Source organism: Sturnira hondurensis, unplaced genomic scaffold, assembly GCF_014824575.4.
Source record: "Sturnira hondurensis isolate 20B ecotype Veracruz unplaced genomic scaffold, ASM1482457v3 Scaffold0011378, whole genome shotgun sequence".
Lineage (NCBI taxonomy): Eukaryota > Metazoa > Chordata > Mammalia > Chiroptera > Phyllostomidae > Sturnira > Sturnira hondurensis.
In genome coordinates, this window is record NW_028084009.1 from 9146231 (window position 1) to 9165863 (window position 19633).

Sequence of the window (19633 nt, forward strand, 5' to 3'; positions counted from 1 at the left end):
AGTCATGCTTGAGAGTCAGTGCACTGACGTCTTCCTGGCTGGAATCATCCAGCGCGGCGAAACCCTTAGCAGGACCCCTTACGCAAAGCCCCTTGCACGGGATGGCGGGAGGCCTCCACTTGCCAGGGGCCATCACCCAGGCAGAGTCTTCAGGCTACTTCCCCAGGGGACCTGCCTGCCCACTCCCCTCCCAGGCACTTTGCACTCGTCCATCCCTATCCTGTGGAGAGAGTAGATGAGGACTGGCCTTGGGGCTGGCTCCATGGCAGCAACCTGCTCCAGGGCCTGTGCTGATGGCCCAGACACTGCCCCATGGACGCCCAGGCCACAGCTGGGCGTCTGGGACAAACACTTCTTGGCGGCAAGGTGAGGCTCTGAGAGGCCTGTCCTGACCCTTTTCACTGGACTCTACGAGACAAGGGGCTGCTCCTTGCTGGCTGTGTGGGTTGGCTTCCCTCCCCTGGGCTCCGAGCTCTGTTGGGTCCCAGTTGTGGTGCTTGGAGGGGGTGCCAGCCCGAGGTAGCATTCCTCTGAGCAGTCCTCATGTCCAGCTTTGAAGTTCTTGCAGCCTAGTCTCCTGGACTCCATTCTCTAGGGTTCCTGCTGGTTTGTTACAGGACCCTGGCCAGCAACTTGTTCTGGCCATCTGTCATTAGTCGAGAGGGATTGAAAGGTGTGTGGCTCCAGCTCCCCCAGTGTCCCTGGTGTTGGACCCCCAGAGGGTTCTACCCACTCCAGCAAACCACCCAGCACGTGTATCACTGGAGAGGTGGCAGACATCAGATGAGGATGCTGACCTCCTGCTGTCGGGCCCTCCCTTCAACTTAGTGCAGTCTGGCCTTTCCCTCCCGCTGCGAGGGCATAGACAATCTAACTGCCTGTGCTCTGTCCTCTACCCTGTCCTCAGTGCATCGTCCTGACAGCAGCCGCTGGGGACATCCCATTGCACAGACAGGGAGACCGAGGCACAGAATGGCCAGCGATTTATTTGCAGTGGCAGCCCAGGATGCGCACCCGATGGGCTGACTGCCATGGCAGAGTCCCTTGGCGCCCTTTGGACCCAGCTCCAGCCTCTCCCATCTCCGCAACCCGCCACTGCTCCCTCCCAGCTCCAGGCTCCCCGCACGCTGCCTAGGAGGCCAGGATCTGGGGCACAGCGCGCAGGGCGTGTCCATGCAGGCAGGACTTGGCTCTGGGGCGCGGGAGTCAGAGGCCCATGCCCCGCGACGGCGCCGGGGCGGCGGGGGGAGGAGGAAGAGGAGGGCTCAAAAAAGGCTGAGAGGGGAAAAACTCTAAGGTGCAGATGCTGGCCCCACGTAGTGGGCCCCGCCTCCCTTCCCCGGCTGCTCCAGAGCGGAGGATCCACAGCAAGATCCCGGGGTCCACCCGCAGCGGGAACTCCTGTCCTAGCCTCAAGTGCCAACGCATCTCCAAAGCTAACGGAGCCGCGCAGGGGCTTGTGGGACTGTGAGTCCTCCTTTCCCTCAGGTCTCTGGCGATGGCCCGCGAGAAGACTACAATTCCCAAGAGGCTGTGCGCAACCGAATGGCTCATGGGAGTTGTGGTTCAGAATGGGAGAGCACGCGCGAGGCGGATGGACGCCGGAACTACGCGTCCCAGGATGCAGCGCGGCGGGCGCGGGGGCCGGGGGTTTGAACGGAGGGTCTCCCTCGCCCGCAAGACTGCGTCGGCTGCGGCGGGTGCGGGAGGCGGCGACGGCGGAGACTGGCGTCGGGGCCGGCAGGTTTAGGCTGGCGCGGTGGGCGCTGGGGGCGCTGCCCCTGAGGCAATGATGGGCAAGGAGGAGGAGATTGCGCGCATCGCCCGGAGGCTGGACAAGATGGTGACCAAGAAGAGCGCGGTGAGGGGCGCGGGCCGCCAGGACCCCGGGACCCCCGCCCCGCCGAGCCCCCGCCGAGCCTGCCGAGGCCCCGTCAGGGCCGGGGAGAGCACCCGAGGGGCAGGACGAGCCCCCGCCGGTGGCCGAGACCCCTGCCCCGGGACAGCCCTGCCCATCACCTCCGCACCCACGGCGGAGGCCGCTATCGGGCCTGGACGTTGTCCCACCGCAGCCACCGCTCTGGAGTCAGACCCAACCGCAGTTGGGGAACCCTGTGGGTCCAGGCCGGCGCAGCCCTGCCCCGCCCCGCCCCGCCGGGGCGTCCCTGCAGCAGTCCCCGGCCCCGCCCTGGTCCCACGCCCGGTTCCTGCCGGCGGGAGTGTGGACTGTGATCGCCGCTTTCCCCGGGCATCCCCGTGGCGCCTGGGGCTGCGGCGCTCGCCGTCCCGGTTCGCGGGCCGGCCGCAGGCCTTCCCTTCTGTGTCCCCGCCCTGCAAGAACCAGGATTCCCTAATAAATGCTTTCCCTTCGGCCAGGACTCGGCCAGCACCCACTGGGGGGTGGGTAGATAGCGAGACCCTCAGGCAAGGGAGTTAGCAGTCCCGCAGCCCAGCCTGGGAGTGTCGGGCCGCTGGGGTCCCGCGGCCTCGGAGAGGAACCCGGCGGGTGGGAGACCAGTGCCGCCCCTCAGCCTGGAGGCCTTGGCCAGCTGCGTGCCCTCACAGAGAAGCATCCTCTGCAGGTGGAGAGGGTCCGGCCTGCCCCAGAGAGGCTTGGTGAAAACGGACCTACTCTCCTTTCTCACCGAGTTTGGGGTGGCTTTTTGAGTTGAGCAGGGTGGGGTATGGGTGGCCGTCGACCCAGGGTCAGGGAGTGGGGCTGGCTCCAGTGCCCTCATTGTGTCCATACCCCTAGGACGGGTGGGAGCCTTTTCCAAAGGTGACTGGAGGAAGAAGATGCACCCCCCACCCCGACCAGGGTACAAAACAGTGAATTCCCCCTTGGTGGAGAAAGTGATGGGCCCTGAAACTTGGAGGTCTGAGTGGGGCCTGGCAGAACTGGGGTGTGGAGTGTGCAGGTGGAAACACCCTCAAGCCCCAGGGGAGAGTGAGGAAGGGGCCGCTGTTGCTGGCACACCTCTGGACTGGCAAGGTAGCTGGGGTTGGGGGGCTGTGGGGTGGGGTGTGAGAGCTGGCAGAGGCTCCCAGCGTTCCAGCAACCCCGAAGCCCCTCGGAGGGGAGTTGGCAGCTGTGCCTGAGAGGTCAGGAGTTGTGTTCACGCCTCTCTGGCTGGGAGCCCGGGAAGCTGGCACTATGAAGCCTGGGGCTCCATCTCGTCCGAGGGAAGATGATCAGGGAGTGGAGCTATGCCCTTGTGTCCCCTCTGAGGAGGTCACCCAGGTGGCATGCCACCCAGATTGGTGGGGAGGGGGCAGGGTGAGCCCTCCGTCGCCTGGGCTGCAGGATATGTGAGGTTCTCACGACCTTGGGTGGCTGGGTGGAGTCATCTATGCCCCTCGTGTCACGGGAGAGACACATGGAAACATCGATGCACTACAAAGCGAGGTGTCTGTGGAGGGAAGAAGAGCAGTGGGGAGGATGGGATGCTGTGCAAGGTGTGGCAGCCAAGGTTTCCCTGTAACAGCTCTGGGGGAGGGATGGGGGAGTCTTTGGGCCTCCTGGGAGAGACATGTCCTTGGCATGGGAGCAGGTGGGAAGGTCCTGGGGCCAGCAGCGTGGCACACCTGCAGAAGAGTGAGGAAACAGATGGGTGGGGGGAGGAGAGAGGCAGAGGAAGGAGACTGGGGGTCTGTGCAACAGTCCAGGCGAGGGGTGGGGCCCGCCAAGGAATGGGTCTCGGAGAGATTGATGGGGGATGGGGTCCTGGGACGTGCACAAGGTGGGTGAGGGTGTGATGGAGGTGTCCTGAAGGCTTGGCCTCAGCAGGGGCACCAACAGGTTCTGGGTCAGCCCCTCTCAGCTGGTGGGGGGGTCACTTTGGGAGGAGGCTGCCTGATCCACCTAGGCAAGGGACAGACCACACAGGGGAGTGGGCACCCCTGGGGCCGCACCCTCACCTGGCTGTGGCCCTCCCTGGCATTCGCCATCATCCCGGTCTGGCAAATGGCCGATGCTGGTGAGAAGCCGTGTGACCTGTCGTGCCCAGGTTGAGTACACAGCCACTTCTCATGCCCATCTGGCCCCGGGGGTGGGTCCCTTGATCGTCACTGCCTTGTGTCCCCACACGCTCAAGGGTCGGCAGTGGGCTTGTCCAGTGAGACTCAAGTTCATGAAGGCTCTTCTCCTTCCAGGAGGGAGCCATGGACCTGCTGCGGGAGCTGAAAGCCATGCCGGTCACTCTGCACCTGCTCCAGGTAGGGCCCCACGTGAGAGCTTCTGGGGCAGGTTGGGGGCATGAGCAGGGTTACCTGCCCCACGTGCCCATCCTTGGGCCACACAAACACCCCCTGATGAGGCTGCCCCCGCCTTTTGCTACTCTTCTGAGATGAGGGGGGCTTCCCAGGGCGACCCACCCTGTCCCTGGCCACTGAGGCCCCCAGGTCTCAGAGGGGGTAGTAGTTCTCAGGAAGAGTGTACCTCTTCCATTGCTGACCCTCGGCCCCAGCCCCGTGGGAGCCCTCAGAGGTCTGTGAGGAGGGCCTGGCCACTGCCCCTAGCCCTGACACTTGCCTTGCAGTCCACCCGTGTCGGCATGTCTGTCAATGCCCTGCGGAAGCAGAGCTCCGATGAGGAGGTCATCGCGCTCGCCAAGTCGCTCATCAAGTCCTGGAAGAAACTCCTGGGTGCGTGGTGGGGCCGGGGGTGGGGGGGCAGCATGGACTGAGCGCTGGGGCAGGGGGCTGGGTGTCGGGCCCACCTGGGATGGGGGTGTGGCAGGCCCACCCTGGAAGCCCTGCTCAGGGCTGGGAGGGGTGGGACTTCCACGCAGGATACCTGAGGGTGGGCGAGGGGCCGCTGCACAGAGGTGAACCGTGTCGGCAGCTGTATGGCAGGAGTTGCCCCCAACCAGGGGAGCAGGAAGGGGAGGGGAGGGGGGAGGAGAAGAGGGAGGGAGGAAAGAAAAGGCAGAAGGTGGCAGAGAGGAGGGGCCAAGGCTGCACCTGGAGCCCCTCCCAGCCTGGTTCTGTCCCACTCTGTGGAGCCCCCAGGAGTGTCCGGGGCCTCCCTGTGGTCCTGTGTGGCCAGAGAGCCCCCGTGTTGGGTGTGTGTTTTGTTTTGGTGGTGGGTGGGGAGGCTCCCAGCACAGACCTCAGTCTTGGGAGCCCTTGCAGGCCGTGTGTAATGGTTGGCGCCTCCCAGTGGTGCCTGTGGTCCAGCTCGGGCTGGCTGTGTCCTGCCTCCCTGCAGTGACCACCTGTGTCCAAGTGCAGACGCTTCCCTGTGGGGACGTCATTGGGGGGTGTCTGCACTCAGGGATCACTCTCAGTGGATGGCAGCCCTTCCTGCAGGACGGGCAGTGGGGTGGACCCCTGGGAGGCTCACAAGCAGCCTGCCTGAGTGGGGTGGTGTGGGCAGGGCAGGGGCATGGGGGCCGTTCCTCAGTCTGTACAGGAGAGGGCCCTGGTGCGTCGATGGCAGCAAGGCTCTGGGGCGGGGGCAGGGCTGGGGTCGCAGGGATCTGCTCCCCTCCCTGGCCTGGCCCTGCCCCCGCCCCCAGGTCTGCCTTCCCTCAGCCAGCCACCCCGCTCTGGGCACCTACAGATGCTTCGGATGCCAAAGCCAGGGAGCGGAGGAGGGGCGGGCCTCTGCCCACGTCCTCGTCCTCGAAGGAGGGCTCTGAGGCCAAGGATACCAGGTAGTGAGCCTGGGAGTCAGGTGACCCTCACCACCCCGCCCCAGAACCAATCTGTTCAGTGCGGATGCTGATTTCTGCGCCCTGAGCAGGCTGATGCGACATGAACATAAGCCCTTGTAGCCCCTTGGAGGAAACTGTCCAGAGCTCCCCTGGACAGTCTGCAACCGCGATGCCCGACAGGCGGGACTGCCTCAGGGCTGTAAGGGCTGCTGCCGCCCTGCTGGGCCTGTGGGAGCCCTCAGCCCGGTGCTCAGTGACCATCTCGGGTCGCACACCCTTGACCCTTGAACTGGCATCATCTTTCTCCCTTGGGGCCACAGGTGCATGAGAAGCAGGGCCTGAGGGGAGGGCTGGTGGACGCAGCCTGGATGGCAGGCAGCCTGGTGTGGGGGCGGGCCTAGCTTTGGGCAACTGACTCCTCACCCTACCTGCCCCATGCCAACCAACTCAGGAGCTGGTGATGGGTGGTGTGGCCCCTTGGTCTGGGCCCCCCTGAGGGCAATGCTGTCTCCATTGTGCCCCAGTTGGGGGTGGGGTTCCTTCCTAGCTGGCCTTGCTGCCTCCGGCCTCACTGCCTCCTGCTACAGGGCAGACCCACAGGCAGGCCAGGCTGGACTGTAGCCGCATGGGGTCATGGATCCGCTCTCTGGGTGGAGCAGATTCAACTTAGGGGATGGGCTGTGACGTTGGATTTTGTAGGGACAGGTGTCTCATGGGTTCCTGTGGCCCCAACGGGCCTGTCTCTCTCCAGCCGCAAAAGGCCAGAGCTGCCCAGGATGCTGTCGGCCCCGAGGATGACCACATTTCCCCCGGTGCCAGTCACCTGCGATGCTGTGAGGAACAAGTGCCGGGAGATGCTCACAGCTGCCCTGCAGACGGACAGTGAGTGCCTTGTCCCCGCCTCACCATGGCCACCCCTGTGCAGGCTGGGCTGAGAAGCGGTGGGCAGAGCCAGCGGAGCAGCCGGTCAGAGATGCCTCTTGCAGGTGACCACATGGCCACCAGTGCGGACTGTGAGCGCCTTTCAGCCCAGATTGAGGAGTATATCCTTTGCATGGGGCTCTGAAGTTGGGGACTTCAGGTGGGGTGCCCAGGCCAGCCAGGCCCAGCTCTGCCCTAGTGCCTTTGTCAGGCTGCTGGATGGTGGCATGGGCTCCCCGAGCCTGCCAAGGGCTGATGCCGCCTGCTGGCAGCCCAATGTCCCTGGGCCCTTGAGCCTGGACTGGGTCCAGCAGGGGCAGGGGAGTGCCCAGCAGGCCCTCAGCTCACTGCCAGGCCTGGGTGGGCAGACTGACTCCGAGGTGCTAAGCTCCTCTTCCCAGCCCAGCCCCCACCCTGGCAGCCCCTGCGGGAGTTCCCCATGGGCTGGAAAGGTGGGTGGAGGGCAGTGGCCTTGCCTACAAAGGTCCTTAAACACCCGCACGCATCTTCCGGGACGTGGGGAACACAGACATGAAGTACAAGAACCGAGTTCGGAGCCGCATCTCCAACCTCAAGGACGCCAAGAACCCGGACCTGCGGCGGAACGTGCTGTGTGGCTCCATCACCCCACAGCAGATCGCCGTGATGACGTCCGAGGTGAGTGTCCGAGCCGCAGGCGGGCAGGGGCCCTGCGGGCCGCCCTGAGTGCCCGGCCCCCCCACAGGAAATGGCCAGCGACGAGCTGAAGGAGATCCGCAAGGCCATGACCAAGGAGGCCATCCGTGAGCACCAGATGGCCCGCACAGGTGGCACGCAGACGGACCTGTTCACCTGCGGCAAGTGCAGGAAGAAGAGCTGCACCTACACGCAGGTAGGCCGCAGCCGCTCGTGTGGGCCTGCAGGGGGCAGTACCCACACCCTCAGTCTGGACGGCGAGTGTGAGTGGTGCCGGGGCCCAGGCCCACGGTCCCCAGCAAGCAGCATCCCTGGGGTGAGGGCTGCTTGCTATGGACGCTGAGTTGGGGGACTTGGCCGCCCAGCACAGAGGGGCTCGAGGACTGCTGCTGCTGGTGGGAGGTCGTGCCGTGCCACCTGGCAGTGGCCACACTGCTGCACTGTGACCCATGGAGGTGCCAGGGCCCTGGCAAGAGGGGAGCGGTCAGGTCAGGGCCACTGGAAGGGAGGGTCACCGTCAGGGGCCCGGGGCTGTGAGGTAGGCCTGGGTGGCCCCAACTGTGACTCTAGGGAAGACCTGCGGCCTCTTGCGCTGACCTCTCCTGCCCTGTGCCACGGCCACCCACAGGTGCAGACCCGCAGCTCCGACGAGCCCATGACCACGTTTGTCGTCTGCAACGAGTGTGGGAACCGCTGGAAGGTGGGTGGGTGAGCCCAGGTGCCCCGGGCCCTCAGGTTGGGTGGGTCTGCAGCCCGAGTGGGACCTGCGTGGTGTGCGGTAGAGGGCAGCCCTGCCCACCTGGCCTCCTGGGAGTCCTGGGGAGGGTGGTGGGACCCCCTCCCTGCCTTCTGCCTTGTGTGGTCACAGGGTCACTGACCCTGAGGGGACAGACGCCTGTGCCCCCTGCCCCACCCCCTATAGTTCTGCTGAGTCTCGTGAAGGTGCGCCGGCAGCAGCCTACCACCCTCCCCGCCTCCTGCCACCACAGCTCCTCCAAGACCTGCTTCGTGCCCTCACCTGCAGCACACCTTTCTCCCTCTCCCCGAATTATTAAATGTTTCTTTTTGCCACTGTGCTCTCTGTGGCCTTTGGTCCTAGTGGGCCACACACAGCCCTCATTCCTGGGGTTAGGTGACACTTGGGTGTAGCCTTGGTGGCACATGCTGGAGGGATTGGGTGGGAGGGGGCTTGGGCGCAGAGGACCGGGTGCCCTCCCAGTGCTGGTCCCCCCGCCCTGTTTCTGGGGGAGGCAAAACAGGTGGGGCCGGACCCCACACCCCTCTCGGTGCAGTCACACTGTGAATTCTGGGGTTGTGGTGGCCAGTATAGGCCTCCTGGGGCCTGCCTCTGGGGACGACCTTTGACAGGTTCTGGGACCTGGCCCACCCAAGGCCTGGACACTGCTGCTCACTGCACGGCCAGTCCTGGCCCCTCACTTGCAGGGCCCAGCTAGGGGGGTGTGCATGGGGCCGAGTGCACGGGCGGGTCTCCTCCAAGTCCAGCTGCTCCCACTCAGAAAGAGAGGTGTCACTCAGAGACCTCTTCGACGAGACAGCCCACTCTGGGGAGGGGGACATGGAGATGAACATGAAGACTTTTTTTGATGAAACAGTGAGGATGCGTTTCCAGGTTTACAGTTAACGGATGTGTAACAGACACCGGGCCTTGTCCCCAAAGCCAGGTGCAGAGGCTCTGCGACTGGTTCTGGGCATCACAGCCTGAGTCGGAGGGTCTCGTCCTGTCACAGAGTGACAGTGCAGGGGTCCTGTTCTCTCAAGGCCCCCAGCTGCCTGGGGAGGCCAGAGGGTCCACGCTCCAAGCTGCCTCCTGCAGGGTCTTCCTCTTACCAGGCAGGAGCCTCGCTGGCCAGCACACCTGCCTGTGAGCAGGCCCGTGGGGCACGGGGTCCCCTGGTGGGGAGGGCTCCTGGCCTCCCCTGCCTTGCGGGTCTGGGACAGCCCCCAGAGTGCTGGGCCGGGAGTGCCTGACACCAGCTGCCCCACACAGGGAAGGTGACCTGAGTCTCTGCCTAGAGGGGGGCGGTCTAGGCCTCCTCGGGGGAGGCCTGGGAGCCGGCCTGGAGCAGCAGGGCGCGGTAGGCGGGGGAGCCGAGGAAGCGGGGGTAGGAGTCCCGGTGCATGAGTGTGTAGATCTGCAGCTGCGCGTCGTCAAAGGTGTGTGCGGACGGCTCCTGCATCTTCTTGTTGATGCCCTCCCGGACGCGGGAGTCTAGGCTCACCTCCCTGGGGGACAGGATGGACACGTAGTCCTCATAGATGAGCCGCGCCTTCTCATCCACCACGTGCTGGTCGGCCTCGGCCTTGAGCTCCTCACAGGCCAGCCAGAAGAGCATGTTCTCCTCGCTGTACTCGGTGCGCAGGAAGGCCCGGAAGGCGCTGCGCCCTGCGGGGCTGTGCATCAGCTTGTCGAAGGACTGTGCCCAGCTCTGCACCTCCTCGAGGCTCGGCGCGCTGCCGGGGCACCGCCAGCAGGTCAGGCACACACCCAGCCCCCCAGTCCCCAGCCCAAGGGCCCACCCAGCCTGGACTCACCAGGCTTCACAGCCGGAGAGGGCCTGCAGCTTGCTGTCCCCGGGGGCCCGCCATGCACGCCGCTGCCCTTCGTTCCTGACAGCAGACACACAGGTCCCCGTGTAAGTGCAGGGTGCTCAGCACAGGTGTGGACACGAGGCCCGGGGCTCTCCCACGCAGGAGCCCACGCAGGTGACAGCCCCGTGTCCTGCTCCTCCCTTTCCTTCTGTCCCGGCCTGGGGGCCAAGACCACTTCAGCTGCCTTTGACCCAGGACTCTGCTGTCCTCCCGCCTTTGGTGTCTCTGCGGGCTGCCAGTGCACCCCCACCTGACCTCGCCCCCTCTCCCAGAGGTCCCGCTGTCGGAGTGGGAAAGCCCCCAGACCCGTGGCACCATGTCAGGCGGGCTCCGGACCCATACCTACAAACACACCTCTCTCCAGGGCTGCACTGGTGGCTGACAGGCCCCTCACACCCACCTGCCCAAACCCAGACCCTCCCCTGGCTTCCAAAGGCAACTCCCAGCCCCTCACACTACCCACCCCCCAGGCCACCCCTCTCCCATCTCTGGTCGCCCAGTCCCCCTGTGGGTCCCCACAGAGCCGTACAGACCTCTGAAAGGCACAGAAACTGCAGCAGCTCCCTAGACACCCAGGACCCTGGAGGCCCCACGCCTGCTCCAGCACGCTGCTGTGGAGGCTTGTCCCCTGCATCCCCAGGCAGGTCTCTGTTCTGAACCCCTCCACCTGACAGTAGGGTCCCCAGGGCCAACAGGACAAGGCGTCAGCAAGCCTGTGCTGGGTGAAGGGGCAGAGGAGGGCGCACAGGGCTGGCCAGTGCTGCGCTGTAGGCAGAACAGCAAACCTGGGCCTGGCCCTGGCCACCAGAGCCCCATAGTCCCTGGACAATGTGGGGTGCGGCAGGGCTGTCCTGCCCTCAGGGGACACCTTAGAGGCCACCCAAGGGTCAGGAGGGTGCAGGACGCTGGGCCCAGGCCTGCTCAGCTGCCCCCCCCCCCCCACTTACCAGGAGCAGCTGCAGCAGCAGCACCAGCACAAGCAGCAGGGGCTGCGGCTGGGGGTGGCCGGGGGCGCTGCATCGGGGCTGGACATGGAGGGCGCCCGGTCCGCCTCCTCTGGCCCTGGGTGCTGGGGAGAGATGGGGGGCCTCAGCCACCGGCCACACCAAGGGCCCACCCGCCTCCCCCCACGGGCTGCCTGCTGGTGACCAGCACCCAAGGGCAGGGCACTCCTGGTCTCTCTGGTGCTGGAGGGGCCCTCGGCTCCTAGTTGTCCTGGGGCAGAGACGCGCACCTGCTTATCAGCCTCATGCGCGGTGGGCATGGGTGGGTGGAGGCTGTCGCCGGGGCTCCGTGGTGCTGGCTCCGGAACCTCACGGCAGCCTGGGAGTCTAAGGAGAGAGGTCCCGTTTCTCAGAGGACCCAAGACCCCAGCCCCTGGACGCAGCCTCCAGGGGTCCCGAGGGTGCCCACTGCCTTGCTTGCCCCTGCACCATGGCCTACACCAGGGCCACGAAGGGTGTAGGACCCCTCCAGTGAGGAGAGGTCCCAGACAAGAAACCCATGGGAGGTTCTGGGACAGCCCCAACTGCTCCATCCCTGGGAAGCCGGAAGCCTGGGTTCCTCTTTCTTGGTTTCTGGCTCCTGGCCCCTCCCAGGGGACCTGGGGGCCCCAAGTGTCTGTGGCTGTAGGTTTGGAGTGTAGGGCTGGTGGTCACACATTCAGAACCTCCACCCCAGCTCTCTCCACGCTGGGCTTTTTGCAGGTGTCAGGGGACAGCATGAGGAGGGTCGCTGTCACCAGGTGGGAGTGTGGATCTGCCTGTGGGCCCCGGAGCATCAGGACCATTCACTGGGCGGCAGACGGTGCCTGCAGTGTGGGTGGTTTGGAGGCGGGAAAAGGAGCAGGGCCTTCTAAGGGCACGGGATGTGTGGTCCACGGTGAGGAGGGCCATGAGCCTCCCAAGGACCTATGCGCCCCCACCCCACGCAGCCCTAGATGCAATCCCTGGGAACCCCTACCCTAGTGGGCCGCTTACCGCCTGGTTTCCCGCCCTCCCTTCCCCCATCAGGCTTTGGAAACTGCTGCCTTGCCACAGAGCGGCCCGCCATGCCACTGGGGGAGTTCTGCTCCCGGGTAGGGAACTGCGGGGTGCCCAGGGGAGGTGAGGGGTGCGTCCTCCTCAGCGTCTGCGCTGCACCTTCACCTTCCACAGTGGAGGCGCACGGGGGCGCTAGAGACGCGAGTTGTGTGAGCCCCTGTCCCCAGCCATGTGCCCCCTGTCAGCCTCACCGCAGTTCCTGAGTCCCACAGCGGCAGCGCAGGGCAGGGCAGGCAATCAGCGCCCTGGAGGCAGTTTTGACGGCCTCCTCACCACCACCCTGGCTTTCGCCCACTTCCGCCCAGCTGAGGGCTCACAGGGCCTGGGGAGGCCCCGCACAGCTGCCACGCACACCTCCCTGAGCCCGGCCGCTTGCCTCCGACAACAGGAAGCTCACAGCTTGGTTTCATTCTATTTTTTCATCCCTGAGTTTTCTAATCCTTTTTGGTCCGCGTTGGCCTGAAGGTCTCCGAGGAAGTGAGGGTGGATGCCAGACAGACTGTGCAGCTGGCCCCCTGCTGCGGCTGGTCAGGTCCCGGTGGTGGGGCCAGGTCCAGAGCAATTCACGCTTAGGGCTCTGGGGCCTGGGCACAAAGGGCCTGTGCCCTGACTCGAATGTGGGGGTGCCCTGGGACCCCAGCCCTTTACCACCTTGAGATCGCAGTGGGGCCCCAAACTGGGTCCCACGGGCTCAGTCAGGCAGATGGGGAAGCAGTAGCCTTCCCTCAGGGGTCAAGTTTCTAGGGAAAGGAAGGGGTGTGGCAGTCTCTGAGGTCTAGTGGCTGTGCCCTAGACTGTTGTGACTTCCCCAGGCACAGCCCTTCTTCCTCCTCTGCACCCTGCTGTGAGAGGGGGCGGGGACCCAGCCCGCTCCCCCCCACCCCAGCACCTGAAGACTGTACCCGCCTTGGCTGCCCTCGCCATCTCCCCTCTGCAGTGCAGGGCCCGGCTTGGACGCATGGGGCCAGGTTTGGGGCAGAGGGGGGACCCGTCCCCACTGTCCAGGTCGTTGGCCCTGGACCTGACTCACCGCACCCTTTTCAGGCGGGCTGGGGCCACCTCTGCCCTTAGGGCAAGGGCTGCTTCTCCAGGGTGGGCACCGGGTGTGAACTGGGGTCCCTGCCCCTCATCCCTGTGTTGGGAGGGGCCGCCTCCCTCTTCCCCAGCCCCACGCTTGGCCACCCCCTAGTCTGGGGTGAAGAGGCTCGACAGACAGAAGGCCCAGCCTCTGGGGACTCAGGCTCCCACGGGAGCCACTGCTGCTCCGCTCCACAGAAGGAAAAGAACGTCCCCAAGCCGCCTGCTCCAAAAAAAGAATGAGAATGTGTGGCCACCCCAGGGAGAAAATGCGGGGCCTTTGGGGGGTGGCCGTGGACAGAGGGGCTGTTCCCTCCTGATCCTGATGAGTACCTTTCCTGTTTGGGGTCCCCGCCCCCCATGTGGCTGTTGGCTGAGTCCGGGCCTGGCTCCTCCAAGGCAGGCCAGTTCTCCTAACCTCGGCGCTCTGGCCCCCAGCTCACCTTTGCGATGGGGGTAGATCGTTTCTCGCTCCCTTTCTGCTGCTAGGTTCTTGCCTGAAGGAGCTTGCCTCCTTTCGCAGGGACCCTTTTCTCCAGTCTCTGATACCCCCACCACTACCTCAGGCAACTCGCCGTGGTGCCCCACTCACCAGCGACTCAAAGGCGAGGTGGGGGCAGGAGGGGCCAGGTTCGGTGGGGGCCCCACCCTGGTTGCCGAAGGGGCGTGCACTGCAGCAGCGGGGACTCCAGTCGGACGGCAGGAGGTTCTCCCACGGCTTGGGAGACTGGTGCCGGCCCGATCGGCGGGGGCGGGGGTCGCAGCGCCTCCCCTACGACTCGCAGGGCTGAGAGGCTGCCGCATCCAACGGAGCGCGGCGGACCGGGTGTCCCGCTTCGGCCCCTCCCCACAGGGCTGAGGGGGGCGGGAGACGCGGAAACCTGAGTTCTTCCGGCCCCCCCCTTTGAGCAATCACTTCCCCAGGCTCTGAGCTGCAGAAAAGGGGAACCCGGTTACAGCGCCCCTTCCCCCACGCGCGGGCGGGGGCAGGCTCCAGTCCCGCGGCGGCCCAGGGTCCACGTGGACCCCACGGCGGGAGTTCTTGGGCTGCGGATCCCGGAGTCTGCTCGCGAGGCTCCCGCCCCGCACCTACCCAGGCCGGGCGGGGCAGGGCCGCGGCCCTCGGCGCTGCGCGCGCGCGCACTCACCGGCCGCGGCCGCGTCCCCGAGCTGCTCGCGCGCGGGGCCCTCGCTCCCAGGTCCGGCCGGATCGTCGCGGCCGGGGCGCAGGGTGGTGTGCGCAGGCGCCTGAGCCGCACTTCCCCAAAGCGCGGGGCAGGGACTTCCTCGCGCCGGGAGGCGCCCGGCCCGCCCCGCCCGGCGCGCCCCGCCCCGCGCTCCGCCGGCTCTGCGCCCCACCCGCCCCTTCCCCACCACCCCGCCCGGTCCTGCCCGTTCCCGCCCGGCGCCTCGGTCCCCACTGTCGCTTAGGCCGGACGCGGTAGACGAGGTGCTACTGCTGGGGCCTCTGGCCCCAGGGCGGCCTGAGTGAGCCGCTGGGGGTGCAGCTGGGGGTGTTGCCGCACCCCCCCCCCCCGCCCCCGCGCAGGCAGTGCCCAGCCTAGGCCGTTCTGGCTTTGCCATTCATACGGCGGTCCAGTGTGGGGCACAAGAGCCCTCAAGACTCCGGCGTCTCCGTGTGGTACTTGCCGCGCTTGCATAAGGAGAGGCTGGGGGAGAGGGCTGCCCCAGGGTTGCTGTGCCCGGCGTCTCCAAGACCGGGTGCTCTCGCCTTTCCACTGGGGTTAGGAGCGCGCTGTCTCCGTGCTGTGGGGGGCTCACCAAAGGAGGGGCGGGGTTCCCACGCTGCGGCGCGGTGGATGCTGTGGGAGTGACTTCTTGCAGGCACCAAATGTCCCTATCTCTGGGGCCTGGCTGAATCCCTTGCCACCCCTTCTGTTGCCCCAAGGGGTCCTACAGTTTAAAGGCACATCCTCCCCTTTGCCACCAGTGTCCTGCCCCTACTCTCTGGCAGGCTCGCCTCCCATTTCATGACCTGGCAGAGTCGTCGGTTTGATTCCTTCTCCAACGGGCTTCAGACAGTCACCGTGGCTCTGACGGTGGTCTGGAGGTGGCCTGGTCTCTCAGACTGCAGATGGCTCCCATCCCCCACGCAGGCGCTCAGCCTGGTCAGCTCCAGATGCCCGGTCCCGCTCACAAAGTGACTCCCGGTGTCACAGGTCACCAGAAGTGACAGGACCTTGGAGCTGGGGTCCCTCTTGATGCCTGTGGGCCCAGGGGGCGTGGCCACCATGTGGACAGGCTGGCCAGGACAGGGCAGAGGCTGGATGCCTGTCCAGAGAGGAGGTGACTGCTTTCTCTTTAGTCCTGGTAACAGTCCTCGGAGGTAGGTCCTACAAAGGCCAGCACCTGACCCAGGTCACACAGGTGGGCTGGTCTCTTGGTGTGGTGTCTCTCCCCTCCTGAGAAACGAGTGGGGCAGCCCACTGTGGGTGGGGTCCACATACTTCTCCCGCCTCGGGCCTTCACATCCTCTGGCCACTTGGGCCTGCTCTCCATTCCCCTTGCCTCTGCCCTTCAGGGTCTCTTGCTCCTCCCCTGGGGACTGTCTCTGCAGAGTGAGTGCTCCTGCATTCCACGGGAGGGTCCCAGGTGGGCCGAGGGAGGCCAGGCAGCAGGTAGTGGTGCAGGTGGGACTTGAACCCAGGATCCTTTGTGCAGAGCATCAGCTTGCTGACCCAGGGACACAACTGAAGCCTCACTGACCCCTACCCACTGAGCCTTGGCCCACGAGCTCAGCTCTCTCACAGTGGCAGCTTCCTCCAGGCCCTGTCACTTTTCCTTGGCCACTGTCCTTGGTCTCTGCAGAACTAGGGTCCCCTCCCTGGCATGGGAACCAAGGGGTGCCCTGTGTGCCAGCCATCGGTGGGGCCACCTTCTTGCTGGTCTTCTCAGGGCTTCATGCCTGTCTCGCTCCTCTGTCCTCAGGGGACTGCCTCCTGCATGCGACTCCTGCCTTATGGAACCGTCGGAACCATCGCTGCGTGGGGCCGGGTGCCAAGGGGACCCCCTTGAGACTCCATTTCAGAGACGGGAAGACATGGAGGCTCAGAGAAGTAAGGAAATGAAAACGTGCTTTCACTAAACAGATGAAGTCATCCTAGGCCCTTGGACCCCCCAGGAGCACTGGGGTCCAGGCTGCAGGGAGCTTGGCCAGCGGGGCCAGGGCTGGCTGTCCCCCAGGGCACATCAAGATAGTAGAGGGCACCACCGCTGGACAGAGGCTGCCTCCCTGCGTCTGTCTCTCTGCCCCTGGCCCAAGCCACCGCATCCCTTCCTCTACCTGATGCCCTCCCTGCCACCAGCGCTGCCTGGAGATCTCCTGCCCTCCCGGAGCTGCCAGACCCACGCAGTTCTGGATGTGGTCAAGGCCACAGGCAGCAATCGCCCAGAGAGAGAGCAGGGACATCACAGTGGGAGAAGGGCTCGCTGAGGGGCCCCTGCGGCTGTCCCCATCCTGAGCTGGGTTGGGGTGGGGAGTAGGGACTGCTCTGAGCAGGATTCCTTGCCAGACCCCAGCTCTGATGTCAGGGGGTAGACAATGTGCCCCTCCAGCCTGTTCTCTGGGCTTCTCCTCAGCCCACTCAGCAGGAACCTCTGGCCGCAGTGGGGCTTGCCCAAGTCCCTGCAGCCCTGTCTGCTGGTCAGGGCTGGGAGGGGCGGCTGAGGTACACCCCAGGCCCAGTGAGCAGCAAGAGTCTTCTCAAAGGTCTGTCAAGGAACTTGGAGGCTCTTCTGAATCCAGAAGCGTTGCAGGAAGTGGGTTTTTTCCGAAGGGGGCAGGGGTAGTTTCCTTCCTCCTGGGTGCGTGTGGGGGGGGTCACTGTTAAGGGAGCTGGAGTGCGGCAGAGGAGGCCCTCAGAGGGGTGGCAGGGGCCTCCCTTCAGGAGCTGCCCTTTGCCCAGCCTCCCGTTCTCTGGAGGACCCCGCAGCACGGCCAGCAGACTCTCCAAAGACCAGTCTCTTGGCCTGTGCTGTCCCTTCCCCCGCCCAGAACGCCACTTCCCTCTCTGAGCCTCTGACATGATGCCCTGCAGGCCAGGGTCCTTCTGGGGAGGCACCTTTTCCCTGAGGCTGTCCTGACTTCCTGGCTGAGGCACTTGCTGAGCCAGGTTCTTCTCCCCTTTCTCCTGGTCCCTGTGGACTCACAGGGCAGAGGCCGCCTGGTGGGGACAGCCCCAGATTTGAGGGGTTCAGGGTGTCCCCGTGCCCTGTTAATCTGATGCCCTCCCACTTGCATCTTCCTGCTTCGGTGGAAGAGCCCCTCTGTGTCTGTGACTTCCTATGCACGAGAGGCAGCATCCTTACCCGCCCTTCCCTCCAGGCAGACCCAGAGCGGAGCGGAAAGACCAGCAGGCGCTTGGACAATGAGAACTTTATGGGGGAGGGTCGCGCAACAAGCGGTTGCTGTAGCCAAAGAGATTGCTGCCATCGATTTTCTCCTCCAGCATGGTCTCCACGCGTCTCCGCTGCGGAGGAGAGGGGCTGGCGCCAGGTGCACAGGGAGGCGGGCAGGACCCCCTTTCCCCACCCGGCCCGGGCTTGCAGGCACCTCTTGGCGGTCCAGGGGGTCCGGGATGCGAGTGGGCTTCAGATGCGGCGGCAGGAACATCTCCAGCCGGATGGCGGCGCGAGCGGACTTCTGCTGCTGGATGAGCAGCGAGATCTCCTCCGCCTGTGGGTCCGAGTGGGGCGTGGGGGTCTTCCTGAGCCTAGCAGACATATGTCCCGCCCGGCTCTTAGCGCCCAGCACCCAGCCCAACCCGCCCCCCCCCCCCCCGTTGGGGCTCCAGCTGGTTCCCACCCCCTTTCTTCTGCAGGCCTGCTGCGCGCCCCCGGCCCCACCCCCAGCCTCCGGCACCCTCGGCTCACCCGCATGCGGGTGTAGCGCAGCCGCAAGGCGCGGAGTCGTCCGCGGGCCTCGGCTGCCTTGAGGACGCCGAGCAGCCGGTCCTGGCGCGCCGCCGGCGGCTCCACTGACTGCGTCCACGCCAGTGGGTCCGGCATGCCGTAACCTAGTTCTGCAGACTCGCGGGGGAGGATGGAGGGGGCCGTTCCCACGTCCTCCAGCAAGTCGCCGAAGAGCAAGTGGCGGCGGCACTGCGTGGGGCGCATGGCCGCGAGCGCCTCCTCCGACAGGGCCCAGCCCGGCTTGGGGCGCTCCCTTGCGGGAGCCCCCTTGACGCGCTTCTCAGGGGACCCTGCCCCCTGAGGGTCCTTCCCGGCTGGCTCCCGCGGGGCTCTGTGCCCAGCCTCCTTTGGCGCCGGCGAGGGCTGCATCCTCTGCCTTGTCAAGGGAAGAGGGCATCCCCTTGTTGGTGCCCGAATGGTGCCCGAAGGGGTGGGCAGGTGCCCACCCCTCTGGTCTGGCTTGGTCTGTCAAGACGCCCCACAGCCCCCTTAGGTCCCACACCTCTAGCCAGAGCCCCTTTGCCCGAGCCTAGCGCGCGTCCCCATCAGCCGCATCCTCAGCCCCACAGCCTGCTAGAGCTTCCTGCGCCTCGGAGTTTCAGGAACTTCCCTTCCTGCCCACGGGCTGTCTCTGTGTCCACCGAGAAAACGCTGAGACCCCTGAGTTGACCGCAGGCCCCACGCGGGGCTGGAGACCCTAGGGGGCCGCTCTTGGAGGTCGGCGGACCCGCCCCACGACGCCGGGACGTCGCTGTGCCCCTGTTCCCTGTGTCTGTGGTCACTGGTCAGTCAGCAAGTCCCCACCGCACTGGACGCCCAGAGGCTCAGAGCCAAGCGGACAGCTGGCCTCTTCAGGGAAGACCCCGTCCTCCCCGTCTGGACTTGGGTTGGTCCAGAAGGAGGAAGGGCTAACAGAACCCAGGGAGGAGGGAATGGAGGGGGGAGGGGCCCTGCGGGGTAAAGGGAAATACCCCGAGGGCCCAGATTCAGCGCACAGGGGTTCAGGTCCTGCCCCCCGCCCTCCCACGCCCTATACTTTCTACCTTCTGGGGTCTGAGACTCCCACAAAGCCCCTGCTTTATGGGACCTGTTGACGCGGTTGCCCGGCAACCGGAGCCCCGCCCCCCAGCCCGGCGCGGGCGGGGTGGCCACTCTAGCGGCCTGGGCGCAACCCTGGGCGCGGGACCGCTGTCAGCCCAGGACAAGGAGCCCGCAGAGGCCCCAACCGGTGGAAGACCCTGGGGGTGGCGACCGCCAGCTTTTCCAGACCCGGTGTGCTTTCTTTCCTTTCTGGGAGCCCCAAACACACTGTTCCGGGGCCTCTGCGCCCAGCTTCCTGGCAGGGGAGGTCATTGGCCGCTGCGTTTGAACGCACTGGGCGCAGCGCGGGAGACGGTGCCGAGGCCCTTTCCCTCTGTAGGACCTGTCCCCACAGCCGTGGGTGTTCACAGACCCGGGCACTGAGGCCACTGCTGTCCTCTTCTAGGGCAAGGTGGGGCTCCCACGAGACCAGACCCCCGGGGGGGCTTGCTGAACCCTAACCCTCTGGGCCCTGTGTTTCTGAAATCGGTTGTGTTCTTGCTAATTCCACGCTATTCCACAGCCATTCCATGTCTCAGCGCTTCTGCAGTTCACACCTGCGGCCGCAGCCTGTCCTAGAACTCACGAACTCACGTGCTCTTCCCACAGCTTCCCCGGGGCCCACTCTACACGTCTGCT

The 19633-nt window shown here is 65.7% G+C and overlaps 3 protein-coding genes across 6 annotated transcripts; 1 reads left to right on the forward strand and 2 right to left on the reverse strand.

Moving 5' to 3' along the window:
* The first annotated feature begins 1337 nt into the window (after positions 1 to 1337).
* Positions 1338 to 8329, forward strand: TCEA2 (transcription elongation factor A2). Its single transcript, XM_037060135.1, has 10 exons — positions 1338 to 1861; positions 4153 to 4215; positions 4539 to 4644; positions 5564 to 5657; positions 6409 to 6539; positions 6644 to 6700; positions 7081 to 7235; positions 7303 to 7449; positions 7882 to 7953; positions 8176 to 8329. The coding sequence occupies exons 1-10, from the start codon at positions 1790 to 1792 to the stop codon at positions 8182 to 8184; spliced, it is 906 nt and encodes a 301-aa protein (XP_036916030.1). The 5' UTR covers positions 1338 to 1789; the 3' UTR covers positions 8185 to 8329.
* A 688-nt stretch (positions 8330 to 9017) lies between these two features.
* On the reverse strand, positions 9018 to 14234 carry RGS19 (regulator of G protein signaling 19). Of its 4 annotated transcripts, none has more exons than XM_037060136.1 (6): positions 14131 to 14234; positions 13575 to 13837; positions 11098 to 11194; positions 10811 to 10932; positions 9807 to 9881; positions 9018 to 9725 (listed from the first exon to the last, which is right to left on the reverse strand). In XM_037060136.1, the coding sequence occupies exons 3-6, from the start codon at positions 11125 to 11127 to the stop codon at positions 9299 to 9301; spliced, it is 654 nt and encodes a 217-aa protein (XP_036916031.1). In that variant the 5' UTR covers positions 11128 to 11194; positions 13575 to 13837; positions 14131 to 14234; the 3' UTR covers positions 9018 to 9298. The 4 variants fall into 4 exon arrangements, with proteins under 4 accessions (XP_036916031.1, XP_036916032.1, XP_036916034.1 ...); XM_037060137.1 differs by having other exon boundaries at positions 13575 to 13914; positions 14131 to 14225; XM_037060139.1 differs by lacking the exon at positions 13575 to 13837 and having other exon boundaries at positions 14131 to 14226.
* A 3137-nt stretch (positions 14235 to 17371) lies between these two features.
* Positions 17372 to 18630, reverse strand: LKAAEAR1 (LKAAEAR motif containing 1). The gene is made up of 3 exons (XM_037060141.1): positions 17876 to 18630; positions 17556 to 17678; positions 17372 to 17472 (listed from the first exon to the last, which is right to left on the reverse strand). Exons 1-3 carry the CDS (start codon positions 18281 to 18283, stop codon positions 17380 to 17382), a joined length of 624 nt encoding a protein of 207 aa, XP_036916036.1. The 5' UTR covers positions 18284 to 18630; the 3' UTR covers positions 17372 to 17379.
* Positions 18631 to 19633: the final 1003 nt, after the last annotated feature.

Excerpts from the sequence above, each read along its gene's own strand:
- LKAAEAR1 (XM_037060141.1), bottom strand. The coding sequence starts at position 18,283 with ATGCAGCCCTCGCCGGCGCCAAAGGAGGCTGGGCACAGAGCCCCGCGG. Across the intron at positions 17,679-17,875 it reads TGCGCTACACCCGCATGCGG|GCGGAGGAGATCTCGCTGCT; the intron begins GTGAGCCGAGGG and ends TCGGACCCACAG. Across the intron at positions 17,473-17,555 it reads ACCCCCTGGACCGCCAAGAG|CGGAGACGCGTGGAGACCAT; the intron begins GTGCCTGCAAGC and ends TCTCCTCCGCAG.
- RGS19 (XM_037060136.1), bottom strand. The coding sequence starts at position 11,127 with ATGCCCACCGCGCATGAGGCTGATAAGCAG. Across the intron at positions 9,882-10,810 it reads TGCTGCTGCAGCTGCTCCTG|GAACGAAGGGCAGCGGCGTG; the intron begins GTAAGTGGGGGG and ends GTCTGCTGTCAG. Across the intron at positions 9,726-9,806 it reads CTCTCCGGCTGTGAAGCCTG|CGCGCCGAGCCTCGAGGAGG; the intron begins GTGAGTCCAGGC and ends GTGCCCCGGCAG.
- TCEA2 (XM_037060135.1), top strand. The coding sequence starts at position 1,790 with ATGATGGGCAAGGAGGAGGAGATTGCGCGCATCGCCCGGAGGCTGGAC. Across the intron at positions 1,862-4,152 it reads TGGTGACCAAGAAGAGCGCG|GAGGGAGCCATGGACCTGCT; the intron begins GTGAGGGGCGCG and ends TTCTCCTTCCAG. Across the intron at positions 7,236-7,302 it reads TCGCCGTGATGACGTCCGAG|GAAATGGCCAGCGACGAGCT; the intron begins GTGAGTGTCCGA and ends GCCCCCCCACAG.